General features: G+C 35.6%; 1 protein-coding gene across 2 annotated transcripts in view; it reads right to left on the bottom strand.

Moving 5' to 3' along the window:
• The window catches only part of ATG10 (autophagy related 10), a 272,622-nt gene that overhangs the window by 64,586 nt on the left and 194,024 nt on the right, over window positions 1–14,012 (bottom strand). For both annotated transcript variants that reach the window (XM_069592576.1, XM_069592577.1), the window contains exon 5: window positions 8,454–8,551. In XM_069592576.1, coding sequence (XP_069448677.1) covers window positions 8,454–8,551 — 98 coding nt within the window. The remainder of the gene's footprint in view (window positions 1–8,453; window positions 8,552–14,012) is intronic.

Here is a 14,012-nt window from a genome sequence, read left to right as displayed (position 1 = left end):
ATGGGGCCGCTAAGAGTTGGACACGGCTGAGCGGCTTCACTTTCACTTTTCACTTTCATGCACTAGAGAAGGAAATGGCAGCCCACTCCAGTACTCTTGCCTGGAGAAGCCCAGGGATGGGGGAGTCTGGTTGGCTTCCATCTATGGGATCGCACAGAGTTGGACATGACTGAAGCAACTTAGCAGCAGCAGCAGCATATATTATATATACATGTGTGAATATACATTATATATAATTATATGGAAAAATAAACAATATTTCTAGAAAGCTATACACTGGAAGGTTAACAGTGGTAATTTATAATGTTTGAGACTGAGCAATTATTATTTTTTTCTTATGCTATTCCATATTTTATTTAAAATGATCAGCATATAAAACTTTTTTAAACAGAAAAAATAAATTATTAAAAAATCTTACACTCATATGATAGCACTTTTACTTGAAGATAGTCCAAGATATGTATTGAGATTCATACATACAGAATCTCTAAACTCTTTCTTTGTATCTTGTACCAATATTGGAACAAGCAAACCTAAATGCCTTTAGAAGACAGGTGGGCAAATTAAGTGAAACAGGATATCAGGCAAAGGGAAAAGAAAGTGATCATGTTTAACTATAGAGCACATACCTAGTCCAAATGCTTTCAAATTCATAGAGCTTTCCAAGCACTCAAAATACATCTACAGGTTGAATCTGAACAGCAAGCCGCTAATAAGGACCTTTGCAGTATAAATCTACACACATGCAGAACATTACTGTAACTCTCCCACACAACTCATCAGTACTCCCTCCCCTCCTCTTAAAGGTGGCTTAAGCAGTATCTATAAAGGAGATAATTTTTTTCATATTTGGAAAATTATCTTCCTAAAATTTAATATAAGAAAAAGGCTTGTTTTTCTTGGTAAATGTTAATTTCATAACAGAATGAAAGCAACATATTTAATTGGTGTTCTCTATTTTTGTTATTTGTTGTTCTAGAAAGCTCCCATATGTCCCTTAGCCTAGGTTTTCTGTAAAACTGTCTTTCCCTCTCTACCACTTAGTTCTTACTCACTTTCTTTAATCTTTACAGTACATGTATTAATCTTACATTTGAGTATATGTATATACATGACTTTAAATATTTTTGAAATTCAGACTGGGCGAAGGGAAGTAGCAATGATATACTGAAAAAATAACATCAGCATGCAATAAAATAATTGTAATGACTTGCAAACATGCTTTATATATTTTGTATTATCTCTATTTGCCAAAATTTAAACTACAAAGTATAGACTGCTAATGTAATACGGGAAATTTAACAGGTAACATGGAAAAGAACCAGGAACACAACAGGTAAAAAGAAAAGGCTAAGTGGGTGGGAAATAGAAGGTTTTAAAAGGTGGAATAATTGCATTATAGACTATGCATGTGCAGCGACTACTGTGACAAAAATAACAGAAAACAGACAGCACCTTTCTTGTGCTTGCGCTCAGTCACTTTAGTCATGTCCATCTCTTCGGGACCCCATGGACTGTAGCCTACCAGGTTCCTCTGTCCATTGGGGATCCTCCAGGCAAGAATACTGGAGTGGATTGCCATTTCCTTCTCCAGGGGATCTTTCCAACCCAGGGATAGAACCTGTGCCTCCCCTCCATTGGCAGGCAGGTTCATTACCACTAGCGCCACCTGGGAAGCCCAGTACCCTCACAGGGATCTGGATAAGTTGTCTGCAGAGTCCATCTTCCATCCTCTCTGGGTCCTGTGCCTGCCTTCCCACCTCCCAGGCTTCTCTACCTGCTTCTAGCTGCTGCTTTACTGCCCACCCACCAATAACCTCTAATCACTCAAAAACTGGAAATGAGAATATAAATATTCCTCAAACTTGAAGTTTTGGAACTAAGATGTTTATTAAAAATTAAAAATTGATGGCAGGTAATTATCAAAATGAAATGTGCTAAGATGAGTAATATTAAAATTAATTATTAAATATTTTAAATGTTATGTTATTTTCACATTTATAAGCTGCTTCTTTTTTAGGAATAAAAGTTTTAAGATCAATGAAATGCTGGAAAATTCTTTAAAGTAAGCTCTCATATAAATTCAAGGCATGTGCTAAGTCAAAAGTGCAACTTTGACGGTAAAAAGCTAAGCAATACTCAGCTCAGTGAGATATACATATAACAAAGAACATTACCCTAACCAGTCTCATTTTTACTGTCTACTGAAATAAAATTCAATTTAAAGAAATAAGACCCAAATATAAAAGAATAAGTTGGCTACTTGTAAGAAATACATTCCTTGTTTAACTATATATCTTGAACTCTCATTGAAATGAAACAAAACAAAACATTTTAGAAATTAATAATCAAAAGCTGGATGAGAAAGTAATCTCATACACATGCCTAAACAGCATTCAGTATAAAGATTTCCTAAAACATTTCAGGGTGTAAAGTCAAGAAATTTTTTCTAAAATTACTTCTTTAGTCAAAGATAATGACTAAATATCTAAAAGAGAAAGAACTTTCATATACGTCTAAATGTAAGGAAAGACTTAGAAACAAATAAAACTTCCAAAAATGTGTTTTTTACCCCAAATAAGAAAAGCACAATAGAGTGTGAGAGACAAAGGATATTTCTGAATTGAAAAAATAAAATGAATATGGAGAATGAAGTACTCTGATGATGTATGGACTCCACAGCATCAACATTCAATAAACATTAAAGACACAATGCAGGTATAGATTGACAATCTAAAAATGATTACCAACAGAGACAAACAAAAACAGCACTATCATCACTACCCTAGGATACCAAAGAGAGGGTCATATAACGATGAAGTGTATTTCATTCTCCTAAGACAGGGGAGTGTGGTAGAATTACTGAGTGCTATTAAAACACTGGAGGGTTTCTACAGAAAAGTCTGCAAGATAGATGTAATTACTGTGGGATTATAAATCTACCCACTAAGGTGATGAATTAATGTCCAAAATAAATACCGAGAAACTCAGAATCAACAAATTAGCAGCAAATTACAGAGAAAACAATCACATGATGTCTGAGGTCCCATTTCAGTGAAGCTCCACCATGAAAGAGCCAGCAATGAAGCTGGCAGTGATTCTGAAGCAGCAGCAGCAGCAGCAATCCATAAAGGCTTCTTAATTTTCTTGTCATTTAAGAATTAAGCCGCTTCCAGTGCACACTGATCCTACCAGGTGCACTAAATTGATGTCATTATGAGCCATCAGGAAATACCCACCGAGACCTATACCAACACTGAGAAGTCTTGTTAAACAGCTGTGTGTTTTAATTGATTTGTATTATTTAAAATAGAACAGTTAAAAGTCAGTTATAGGATGTTGTGTAAAAGAGATGCCTAAAGACTCTAGGGAGACTGAGTTCAGAAGAAAGCCAATCACTGGAACTTCACTCGAGCACTTAAGATTATTACTAGAGGAAGCACAATTAAATCATCAGTTTATCAACCATCATTATAAATCACCAGGCAACATATCAAGCTTCATTATTTAAGAATCCTTAACCAGTGACTTCCTGCATCACTGAGAGTCAAAAGCAATCTATTCACCAAAAGGTACCTAAGCAATTTCAGATTTTTTGCTGTGTGTGTGTTTACCCTGAGAGATTTATCATGGAAATATAATGAAAATTCATTAAAATTATCATACCTTTGCATGCTTCAGACATGCTAAAATCTTCTAAGTGAAATTAGTGGTATTAGGGGCATGCAGAATGTGTACTCAAGGCTTCTAGGCCGGTTCTCTCACAGTTCTCCCATGTGTGAAATCACATGGGAAAATAAGCATCGAGTTTCTTCCCACTTCTATCCATCCAATCCCATTCATTTACTCGCACTTGGACAGCCTTCCCCAGACATAAATAATCAGAAAATAAAGTACCTCAAAATTCCTACCTTTCCAAATCTAAAGCACACAGTTCAGGTGTTAGAAACTATATATTTGAAAGGAGATGACACAGGTTGAGTTTTGTATACAACCCTTTCTCTTACTCTTCGCACCAACTCTATGTAGATGCTGCCATTAATTTTAGTGGAAAGATAAGACATGAAGAGTTTTTGTTATTTGCCCAAGGTCAGATAGCTCATAAGTGGTGGTACCCAAAGTTAAATCCACTCTGCCTGATATAGCACCTAGATAAACATTCTGAAAGGAAGAAAACCTCCTTGGAGAAGGGCTAATGCCATTCAAACATTTGCTTATTTAATGATACTAAGAAATTGTTAACAACTTTAGTTGTGATAATAGAATTGTGGTTATTTTTTTAAAGAATTCTTACCTTTTTTAAATAAACTTTTTTGAGATAAATGTGGATTCACATGCAGTTGTAAGAAATGATACAAAGAGATTGCTCATACCCTTTACTCAGTTCCCTCAATGGGAATATGTTGCAAAACAAACCTACATTATCACAACCATGATACTGACATTGATACAGTCAGATACAAAACATTCCTATTGCCACCTGATTCCCTCCTTGCCTTTTATAACCACACCCACTTTCCTCCTACCCATAACCTCTGAAAACTGCAGTCTATTCTCCTACCTATAATTTTCTCATCTCAAAAATGTTAACTAAATGGAATCATTTACCAGGCAATCTTTGGGAATTGACTTTTTGCACTCAATAATTCTCTGGCGATTCATTCAGGTTGTTGGTTACTTTGAATTACTGAGTAGTATCCGGGGTAAGGATGTACCATTATTTGTTTAACCATGCATCTCCTAAAGAACTTCAGAGTTGTTTCCATTTGGGCTATTATGAATAAAGCTGCTATAAACATTTGTGGAGAGCCCTTATCTTCTAAACACACATACTTAAATGATTATGGATGAGATAATATGTCTAGAATTTGCTACCAAAAAAATTAGATCAGGTGAGATACCAAAATAATAAGATTGGTCATTAGTTTGTAAGTGTACTATACCAGGGGTCCCAAACCCCCAGTACCTGTACATGGTCTGTTAGGAACTGATCTGCACAGCAAGTGAGTGGTTGTCTTTCCTGGTGCCAAAAAGGCTGAGGACCACTACACTACACTATTATCTCTATTTTTGTATTATGTTTATAATTTCCCATATTATAGATATTATACATATTCCCATATTATACAAATTCCCATATGTATTATATTTATAATTTCCCATAATAAAAAAATTTTAAAAAGACAGTAAGAAAAATGACTTATCTGATCACTACACACTCACATATATAAATATACATATCTTCAAGTAAAACTAGAAGTATGATTTCTTGTCTTTTGATTTTAGCCTCTGCCAAGATTATAGGAGTTCTTTACCTAAAACACAGTGCCCACACCTTCCAGTGATCATTACTGTGACAGTCACTGTACCAATTTAGGCAGATCCAAGCTAGGCACCTGTTCACTTTCTTCTAGAAATTCTTTATTAGGCTGCAAGGTTGAGATAATAGGTAGTCTATGATGTTGGACAAAAGCAGGTAAGTAATCACCATAATCAAATGTATGAGATTCATGAGTGGCTTGTCTTCAAAAGAGAGAGTTCATAACTGACATGAATAGGTCCTTATCATCAAGACAAATGCTGAGGGAACAGAAGTGTGATTACTGAAGATGAAGAGCAACAAACTATATGAGCACAATCAAGCCTGAAAATGAAGTGAAATGCATGTTATATTATGCAAAGACTGCTTTTGTTTTTAAGCCACTCTGGAGGACAGGATATTATTATCATGTTCAGTCTGCAAGCTAATGGTTCTTTAGTATAATTCTGCAAAATGGTGTCTACTATTTGGTGCCACCAATATCCTATCAGCTCACTCTTCCCCAGTGCCGTACCACACCCTCCCCCTCACAGCACTGAGGACACCCTATTTTTTCTCCATATGGGGCCTTACAAAAATGAGGACACACTCTCTCAAAGATCTCAGGCAAAGAACAGCACATAAACAGCAACCCATTAGCTAAACTGGGATTAAAAACTAAGACCTCCAAAGTGAATATTCATAATGAGTTTCAAATATCAAGTTAGTACAATGGCAACAAATAAGTTTCCCTTGCTAGGTCTTCAGTGCCTGGAGATACACTGTGATGAGCAATTCTAAAGCCTAAATAAAGTGCGTTATCAAAAGTGGGGATATCTGTCCACAAGATCAATCCCAATAAGACACATTCCAAAGGAACACCTAAATGTTATACTTAGATTACCATTTGGGTATATCAAATATCCCTCCCAATAAGTGGGCCTCATACTTGGTATTAAGATGGTAATTCTTATTGTGATAGGATCTGATCATTACTACCATACTCTGCTAAGTAGGAAAAAGAGTCTGCTAACAGGCAGTCTGGATCATGCTTAAATGCCTGTAAACTATTAATAAAAGATACTAGTCAATTCCATTTAAAACTATCAATATACAGATTGGGTCATGTGGTTGGGTTAGCAACTTAGGTATCCAATCAGTGGAACAAAATCTCTCGACAACATCATATTAGGAAATTAAGAAAATATGGTTGAGTTCAAAAATCTTATTTATATGTCACAAGTCAGAACAGAGACATGTGAAATTAAAGCCCAAAATGACACAGACCATCCAGAATTGTGTTTTGGTTTGCACTGAGGAGATTAATGATAGGGCTGCTAGAGACATAAAAAGGAAAAACATAAGATTTGGGCTCAGGTGCATAATATAAAACATAATTGAGAAGAAGCAGACAAAAAAGGCACTGCGGTTAAATACATATATATTTTTGGATGCTCCCTTCCTCTATCCTTTGCTGTCTTCTTTGACTCTCAAAACCAAGCATTTTCCAGGGCCTGTGGATTCTGACTCTACAGTTTATATTTTTGGACAGTTTGTGGTCACTGACAAGACACTGGAAGTTGAATCACTTAGCACTCACCTTGACATACTTAAAGGTTAGTCTAAAACACTTTGCATAAAATAAAAGGCTCTTGCCAAAAACCTTTCTGATGGATTTGCTTATATATCTCATTACATTATCCTCATAGCAACCACTGATTTCTGGTCTACAGAACTGGGATTTAAAAGGGACCATTTTTGTAAGCTGAAGTGGTTTCTGAGAAATGGACATGTGAAAGAAGGAGGGGGAAATATAGAGAGAACAAAGGCAACAGAGAAAGCATTAAACTGGAAAGAATTCCAAGAACACACTGTATAGCATGGGTTTGGGGAAGTGAACAGCCATGTATGGCAGTAGCTGAGACTGTGTAGTGTGGGGGAGGAGGAGATAAGCTGGAAAGGGCCAGCGGGACCCAGAGATTGGCAGCCCTGGAACCCAGGCAAGGCATTTAGACCACACACCATAGCCCCTTGGGCAGCTACTGCAGGCTTGCTGCATGGTTAGGAAAACACAACTAAAGGGAAGGGGCAGGGAGGAAAGGAGCAGAAGACCAGGTTTTACTAGTTGTTCCAGGTGAGGCAACAGGGTGCAAACCAGGAAGGTGATGGTAGGAACAGGAAAAAAGGATTAATTTTGAGCAGGGGGCAGGGGGAGGTGTGGTGGTGTGTGACTCATATATTTAAAACTCGTTTTTTTCCTCAATTAAAACCTAAGAAATGGTCATTTGCAATCATTGTCAGAGAACTACATATGAGATGCTAAGGATTCTTAAGTTGATTGGGAGGTAAACTGTCATTATGATCAAACACATAAGAGGGCATAAAAATTCTAATGGCTGATAAAGTCATTTTTAAAGGAAGCTTTGATTAAGCTTCACAGAGGCTGGGAGAAAATAAGATTTTTGATATAAGTAAAAAAGAGACCATGATTGGTTGCAAGGTAATGAATATTTTTTGAAAATTTCTAAAATAATTAGTTGCTGATTTTAGCAAGACAGTAATAATGACTTACATGATTAACAAACTTATTTTCTCTACTTTTGCAAATATACTTATTATATCTACTTTTACAGATCTATTTTTGCAACTTTTTAAAATCACTATTGCAAACGTATTATTCATCAAAAGTAATTTTTTTTCCTGCAAATGCACCTATGAGTAAAACTCTGAAGCAGTAAGAGGTGACACACACTAAATCATCCATTTCTTGGTGTATATGCCAACTTTGTTTCTGTTCTCACTTAATAAATTTTTATTGAAAATCTACTGTATAAGTACTGCACTGGTTATACAATGGAGAGAAAAAAAAAGGTCTAGCCACAAGAGTACACACAGTATAATGGAAAAAATTAATTTAAAAAATCCAAATACATAATTTAAATTTTTAACATGTACTATGAAGGAAAATTACAGGGTGCTATGAGGGCTTATACAAAGAAGCTAAACCAAGCCTGGGTCTGGTAAGATGTTTTAAAGGAAAGTGTCTTTGAACTGAAATCTGTAAGAAAGTAGAGGAATGAAATAGAAAAAAAAAGAAGAGAGACAGACGCGCAGAGGGAAGGAATCACATATAAAAACGAAAACATTCTCTAACCTGTTGAGTAATAGTGTCCCATGGTCCCTGCAGCAATCTCATCTTATAGCACTCATGAACTCCTTCCCAGATGTCCTTCAGAGCTAAAGGTCTTCCATCTGTGAAAGTAAAGACTGCCAGTTAGTAATTGATTGGACACAGTGGTGCTTAATGTCTATCTAAAACTACTGAAAGAATTTTATAACTTTTTAAAAAACCTTTACTTAGTATACATACTGTTTATATATCAAAAGAGTACTGTATGAATTACTATTTTCTTCCAGAGGGAAATTTAAATAATCAAACTTCTCTCCATCCATCGAGCAGTAAAATTATCTGCTCACTTATTGCCTCTAGGAATTTTACAAAATAAATAAGATCCACATGTGTTGTAGAGAAAACTGATAAATAGAAGCATCAGTAAAGGACCAGGTAGACAGACTCACATATTCACAAGGGTGTACTGTGGATACCTCTGAAGTCTTCATACTTCCTCTATTCCTTAGATCAGACCATCCATGTGCTTCCTTCACCCTCCTGTTGACTGAATATCTGTAATGTTCAAACCACTCTGTTGGGTACCATGAGGAATAGAAGGAAAGCACATAATTTCTCCTAGTAAGGAGTGTTTCCCGAGTAGGGAAACTAGGACAAGTATATATCAGTAAATATTGATACTAAACTCACTATTTTGTATTGATTGGTAGATTGGTCATAGCCAGAGGAAAACTGCAGTTCTCTGAAAGTCCAGAGGAGGGAGACATTAACACCCACTGTCTGTTAGGGGTGGAGGGACTTGAGAAGGACTTGCCATGAAGAAATCGGTAAAATCTTTAGCGAACAATCCTCCTTTTCTTTGTTTAAGCAACTTCAGTTATTCACCTATATTCATAATCACCCAAATAATGTATTTTACGAAGAACAGTATGACACAAGTAAAGTGGAGAAATAGATATCTAGGTTCAGAAAAGAAAGCGGAAAGAAGGAATTACGATAAAAGCACACCGCTGAAAAGAAGGTGGTCTTAACATTAGAATTTATCGCCGTGTTGTGCTTAGTCGCTCAGTCATGTCCAACTCTTTGTGACCCCATGGACTGCAGCCCACAAGGCTCCTCTGTGCATGAGGATTCTCCAGGACAGAACACTGGAGTGGGTTGCCATGCCCTCCTCCAGAGGATCTTCCCAACCCAGGGATCGAACTCAGGTCTCCCACAATGTGGGTAGATTCTTTACAGACCAAGCCACCAGGGAAGCCCAAGAATACTGGAGTGGGGTAACCTATCCTTCTCCAGGGGGTCTTCCCAATCCAGGAATTGAACCGCCATCTCCTGCATTGTACGTTGATTCGTTACCATCTGAGCTACCAGGGAACCTTCAGAATTTAGTGTGCTACTTGGCTCATTTAGAGTCAACTGAGTCCTCTAGACTTAGGGGTGTGCTCTTTTCTTTAAACAAGTAGACAATATCATTTAAAGAAAACTCATCAGCCTATTAGATCCAAAGAAGTATTTGGTCATTAGGTACAATACAACTTGGAGAAATAATCTACACAAAAGCCCTCCAAATCAAAAGGTATTGCATTCAGACTTAGAGGCATAAGTACAGATGTGGGGTGAAGGGGAAGAGCAGATCTGAAGTCCATGCTGAGTCTGAATCCTGGTGTTGGCACTTAATTCTCTTATGTGACTACAAGTTATTTTCTAACTGAAGTATAGTTAATTTACTCTTTTGCTTTTAACTTTACCTGAAAATGAGGATAGTAATCCTTCTCAAATTCTATCCTTGTGAATGGCTTACATCAGTGAACACACCAGGACTGTGTCAGGCACATAACAATTCAGTATATATTAGGTATCTCCTCCTAGCCCCCATTGCACCATTCCAGTAATTCTCATAGCTTACAGCTAAAAGATTCATTTATAGACCATTATTTCTTAAGAGTATTCTCATGTTTCTATACCATGCACATTGTGTTTAAGACAGCAATATACTAATACCATAGACAGAGCATTTCTCATGTTTGACCTGAAAAGTTGAACTTTTCCTCAACCTTTATTTTCAATAAATAGCAATAGAATATTTTGATACATTTTCAATAAGTATCTTCATCTTGGCATTTATCTGGCGGCAGGAGACCATTATCTTGTGATAAATAGTTTTATTCCATTGACATTTCCATGTCTGTAAAATGAACAAGATTTATTCATCCAATTAACATTTGAATGTCATGTTTAGCTACAAGTTTAAAACAAGCTGCCTTCTGTATCTATGTTATATTGTTGTCTGAACACATTTACAGAGAAGGGCCAAACTTTAATCTTAAGCCCTGCACATCTTCAAAATATGCACGTGTGTGTGTGTGTGTGTGTGTGTGTGTGTGTGTGTACTGATGCTAGGGAAATAGCATCTTAGGTATGTCAGTGTCAAATAGAAAACCAAATAATCAAATTATTAAAAGCTGACATGCTTTTAAAATAATTTTCAGATGTCAAAGTTAAAAGAATCAGTTGTAGAATAATAAAATGTTACAGCTGGTATAATTACTAATTTTAGATATAAGGTCTCAGGAAATATACATCTACCAAAATTATGGAGCCAGTTCATAACTACCCTGGGGCTGGAATCTCAGGACTCACAATTCCGTGCTCTTCCTGCTATTCCATGCTGTCTCTGAGGGTAAAGACTGCCTTTGTCCTTTCACCACCGCAGTGCTGCTGTGCAGTTCTAAGTCTCACTCACACACTGCAAATGTTTTATATTTACTGAATAAATGATAAATGAGAGAATGCTTTCCTTAACTTTATTTCCACTGAAACAGGGAAAGGCTTTGCAGACCCACAGAAGAATGCTGGGTTTGAAATCTGTTAATCACTCCACCTGAGTGCAGGTGGGACCTGTGACTTGCTTCTAATCAATAGAATACAACAATGGTGATGGTTGTCACTCCTCTGACTGTATTATATTACATAAGACAGTCTTAGAAGAGTACAGTGAGAAAGTAGCCAATAGTTATGTGTTGTGAGCTGCCTGTAGCGATCATAACTTGGAAGGAGCAGCAAACCATGAAAAAAAAGTCAATCACAGGCATTATAGATTCTCACTTTTCAGCCTCTAACTACACCTTTCTTGTTTCACCCTAGTACAAGGTTTTTCTTTCTTTCTTTCTTTTTTGCCCATAATAATTTGTTTTAATTTTAAAATTGAAAAATAAATTCTGATAATCAGTAATGATCTCAATTTTATTTCTCAAAATATTTCAGCCAACAATCTAAGGATGGGGTAAATGGTTTGGAAATTACCACTGTCAAAAACTTGCATATTCTGCTGGAAACATTCATGCAAAAGGCAAAAATCAGCAGCCTAGCAACATTGTGGAGAGACCCAAAACAAATGTTATAGAATATTTTCACCAGATTTGATGCTAGAATTTGAGGGTGTCATAAGTTTTCAGGCAACACCTAATTTAGAGAGAAAATTTAACACCTTAAATACAGGAATTAAAAAATGATCTCATCCCCTTCCCACGGGAAGGGATATACGTATATTTAGAGCTGATTCATGTGGTTATATAGTACAAACCAACACAACACTGTAAAGCAATTATTCTCCAATTAGAAATAAAAAGAGATGGGAGAGAAAAAATGATCTGGTCAACTTAAAATAACAGACAATTACAAGGAATAAAAAAATAAGTTCAAAACATCAAAAGATGCATCCTACTCCTTTATGTATGGTTATAAGAATGCTACCTGCTTGCTGTGAAGGAAATGGTGTTTTTTTAAGCGAATAAATGTGACTGCATTCTCCAATGTGTTTATAAAAATGTTTTAAAGTACATGTATCGATGATCAAATGAATGCTTGTGCAAGCTGCTTTAACAAGAATGTCAATCTTTCCAGTTTCTGCTGACCATTTACACTATAGAAGGTCTGATAATATGGCTGTGTCTCTCACATACAGATATGACAATAATGATTTAATGAAGTATTACGTGGATTCTTTTCCCTAGGCCTTCATCATCAGTTCTCCAAGTCATAGCTCACCTTCATGATCAAAGACATACACAAATTAGTTTCGTGATCTTTTACTCAAAAATAAAAATTTGACCTGATTAGCAATATCTTCAAAGCCATGACATATACAACTGACATGAATAATATATTCTAATATGACTGTGGCTCTAATTATTCCACAACCAAAATGGAGCGTTCAGAAATCCCACCAAATCATTGAAATGAGATAATCAAATACATTTTTTTAAATCACATCATAAAAATAGACCTTAAATATGGCAGAAACATGAATAATTTTGTGATTTTGGATCCATCTGCCTATTTATGAAAACTGAAGACCTAAAACTTTAATTTAAAATTAAAATGTGGACATAAACAAATACTTGGTTAAACTCATGAAACACATTATTATGTGCCTTCATGTTCAGTTGAAGTTATCTTCAATCAAGAACTTTAAGCCCTGTTTAGAGGGCCTGTTTTTTCTATCTGGCCTCAGTCAGAGGAGACATAAGCATACTCAATCAACAACTCCCTAGTTTCAGACCCAAGATATTCGATAGCACCAATTTCAACATGCTTAGAAATCTTATTAATCACACTGAGCTGAGAAGCTCAGTAAAATCCCTTGCATACTTGAAAAATTGAAGTAGAAGCCAAAATAATTTCAGCAGCAACCTACAAAGTGAGCATGGTAAATTAAGGTCATTTATTTAACAAGAGTTTATTGAGTGCCTACTATGTGTCTCTATCATCCAGAATGATATTACACATTTGAGCTAAAGGAATATTCTGTCAGCAATCTAAAATGTCAATGATAAAAAAGGAAGAGACTTTGGATGAAAAATAGAATAATTAAAAAGTACAATCTTTAGCAACTGCCAGTAGCATTTAATTTAATATTTTCATATAAAATCTCTCAATTGAATAATAACCTACATGTCAAGTAATCTATATATTACTCAAAATCTGAAGCTTTCTAAATTAAATTTCTCAGGGCTATTATTTTCATGAATCAAATAACATCATGAGATATTTCACTATCACTACCTAACTCTAGTGCAAGTATGCTGAAGTCACCTTTATCCTGTGGTGCATGCTTTCACTAAAATTTCATAACTCCAAAAAGAACATTAGAGAGAGTATAAATTATTTAGAGTAAATTTAGGAAAAATGTTCTGAATGTGGTCAGTAGAAATAAAATGGAAATGGTGGATTTTTCACAATGAAATTTGTCATTATTCAATATATTGTCTTCAATGAGGCTTTGAAGGCTATAAAAATTCATGTCATTCTCCACAGTAAGGCAGAGATGATGCTCCATCAAAGGAGAAAATTCATTTTTGCTTCAGTGAGAAAATTATATTGTGATATGAAATGAGTGTTAATTGTTCATGTACATTCTTATCAGCTACTGTGCTGGCTAATTCTGTAATTTTTATTTATTCCTACATCCACTTTTTACATTCTGAGTCTTTATTAGTCTCAAGAAATCTGAATGAAAATTCAAAAAACTATAGATTTTGGCAACTTCTCTTCAATATTACTTAAATTTTGGTGCTGCTTTGT

This window comes from Ovis canadensis, chromosome 5 (genome assembly GCF_042477335.2).
Source record: "Ovis canadensis isolate MfBH-ARS-UI-01 breed Bighorn chromosome 5, ARS-UI_OviCan_v2, whole genome shotgun sequence".
Classification (NCBI taxonomy): Eukaryota; Metazoa; Chordata; class Mammalia; order Artiodactyla; family Bovidae; genus Ovis; species Ovis canadensis.
The sequence above is the reverse complement of the archived record's forward strand: the minus strand, read 5'-3'. Positions and strand labels throughout refer to the sequence as shown.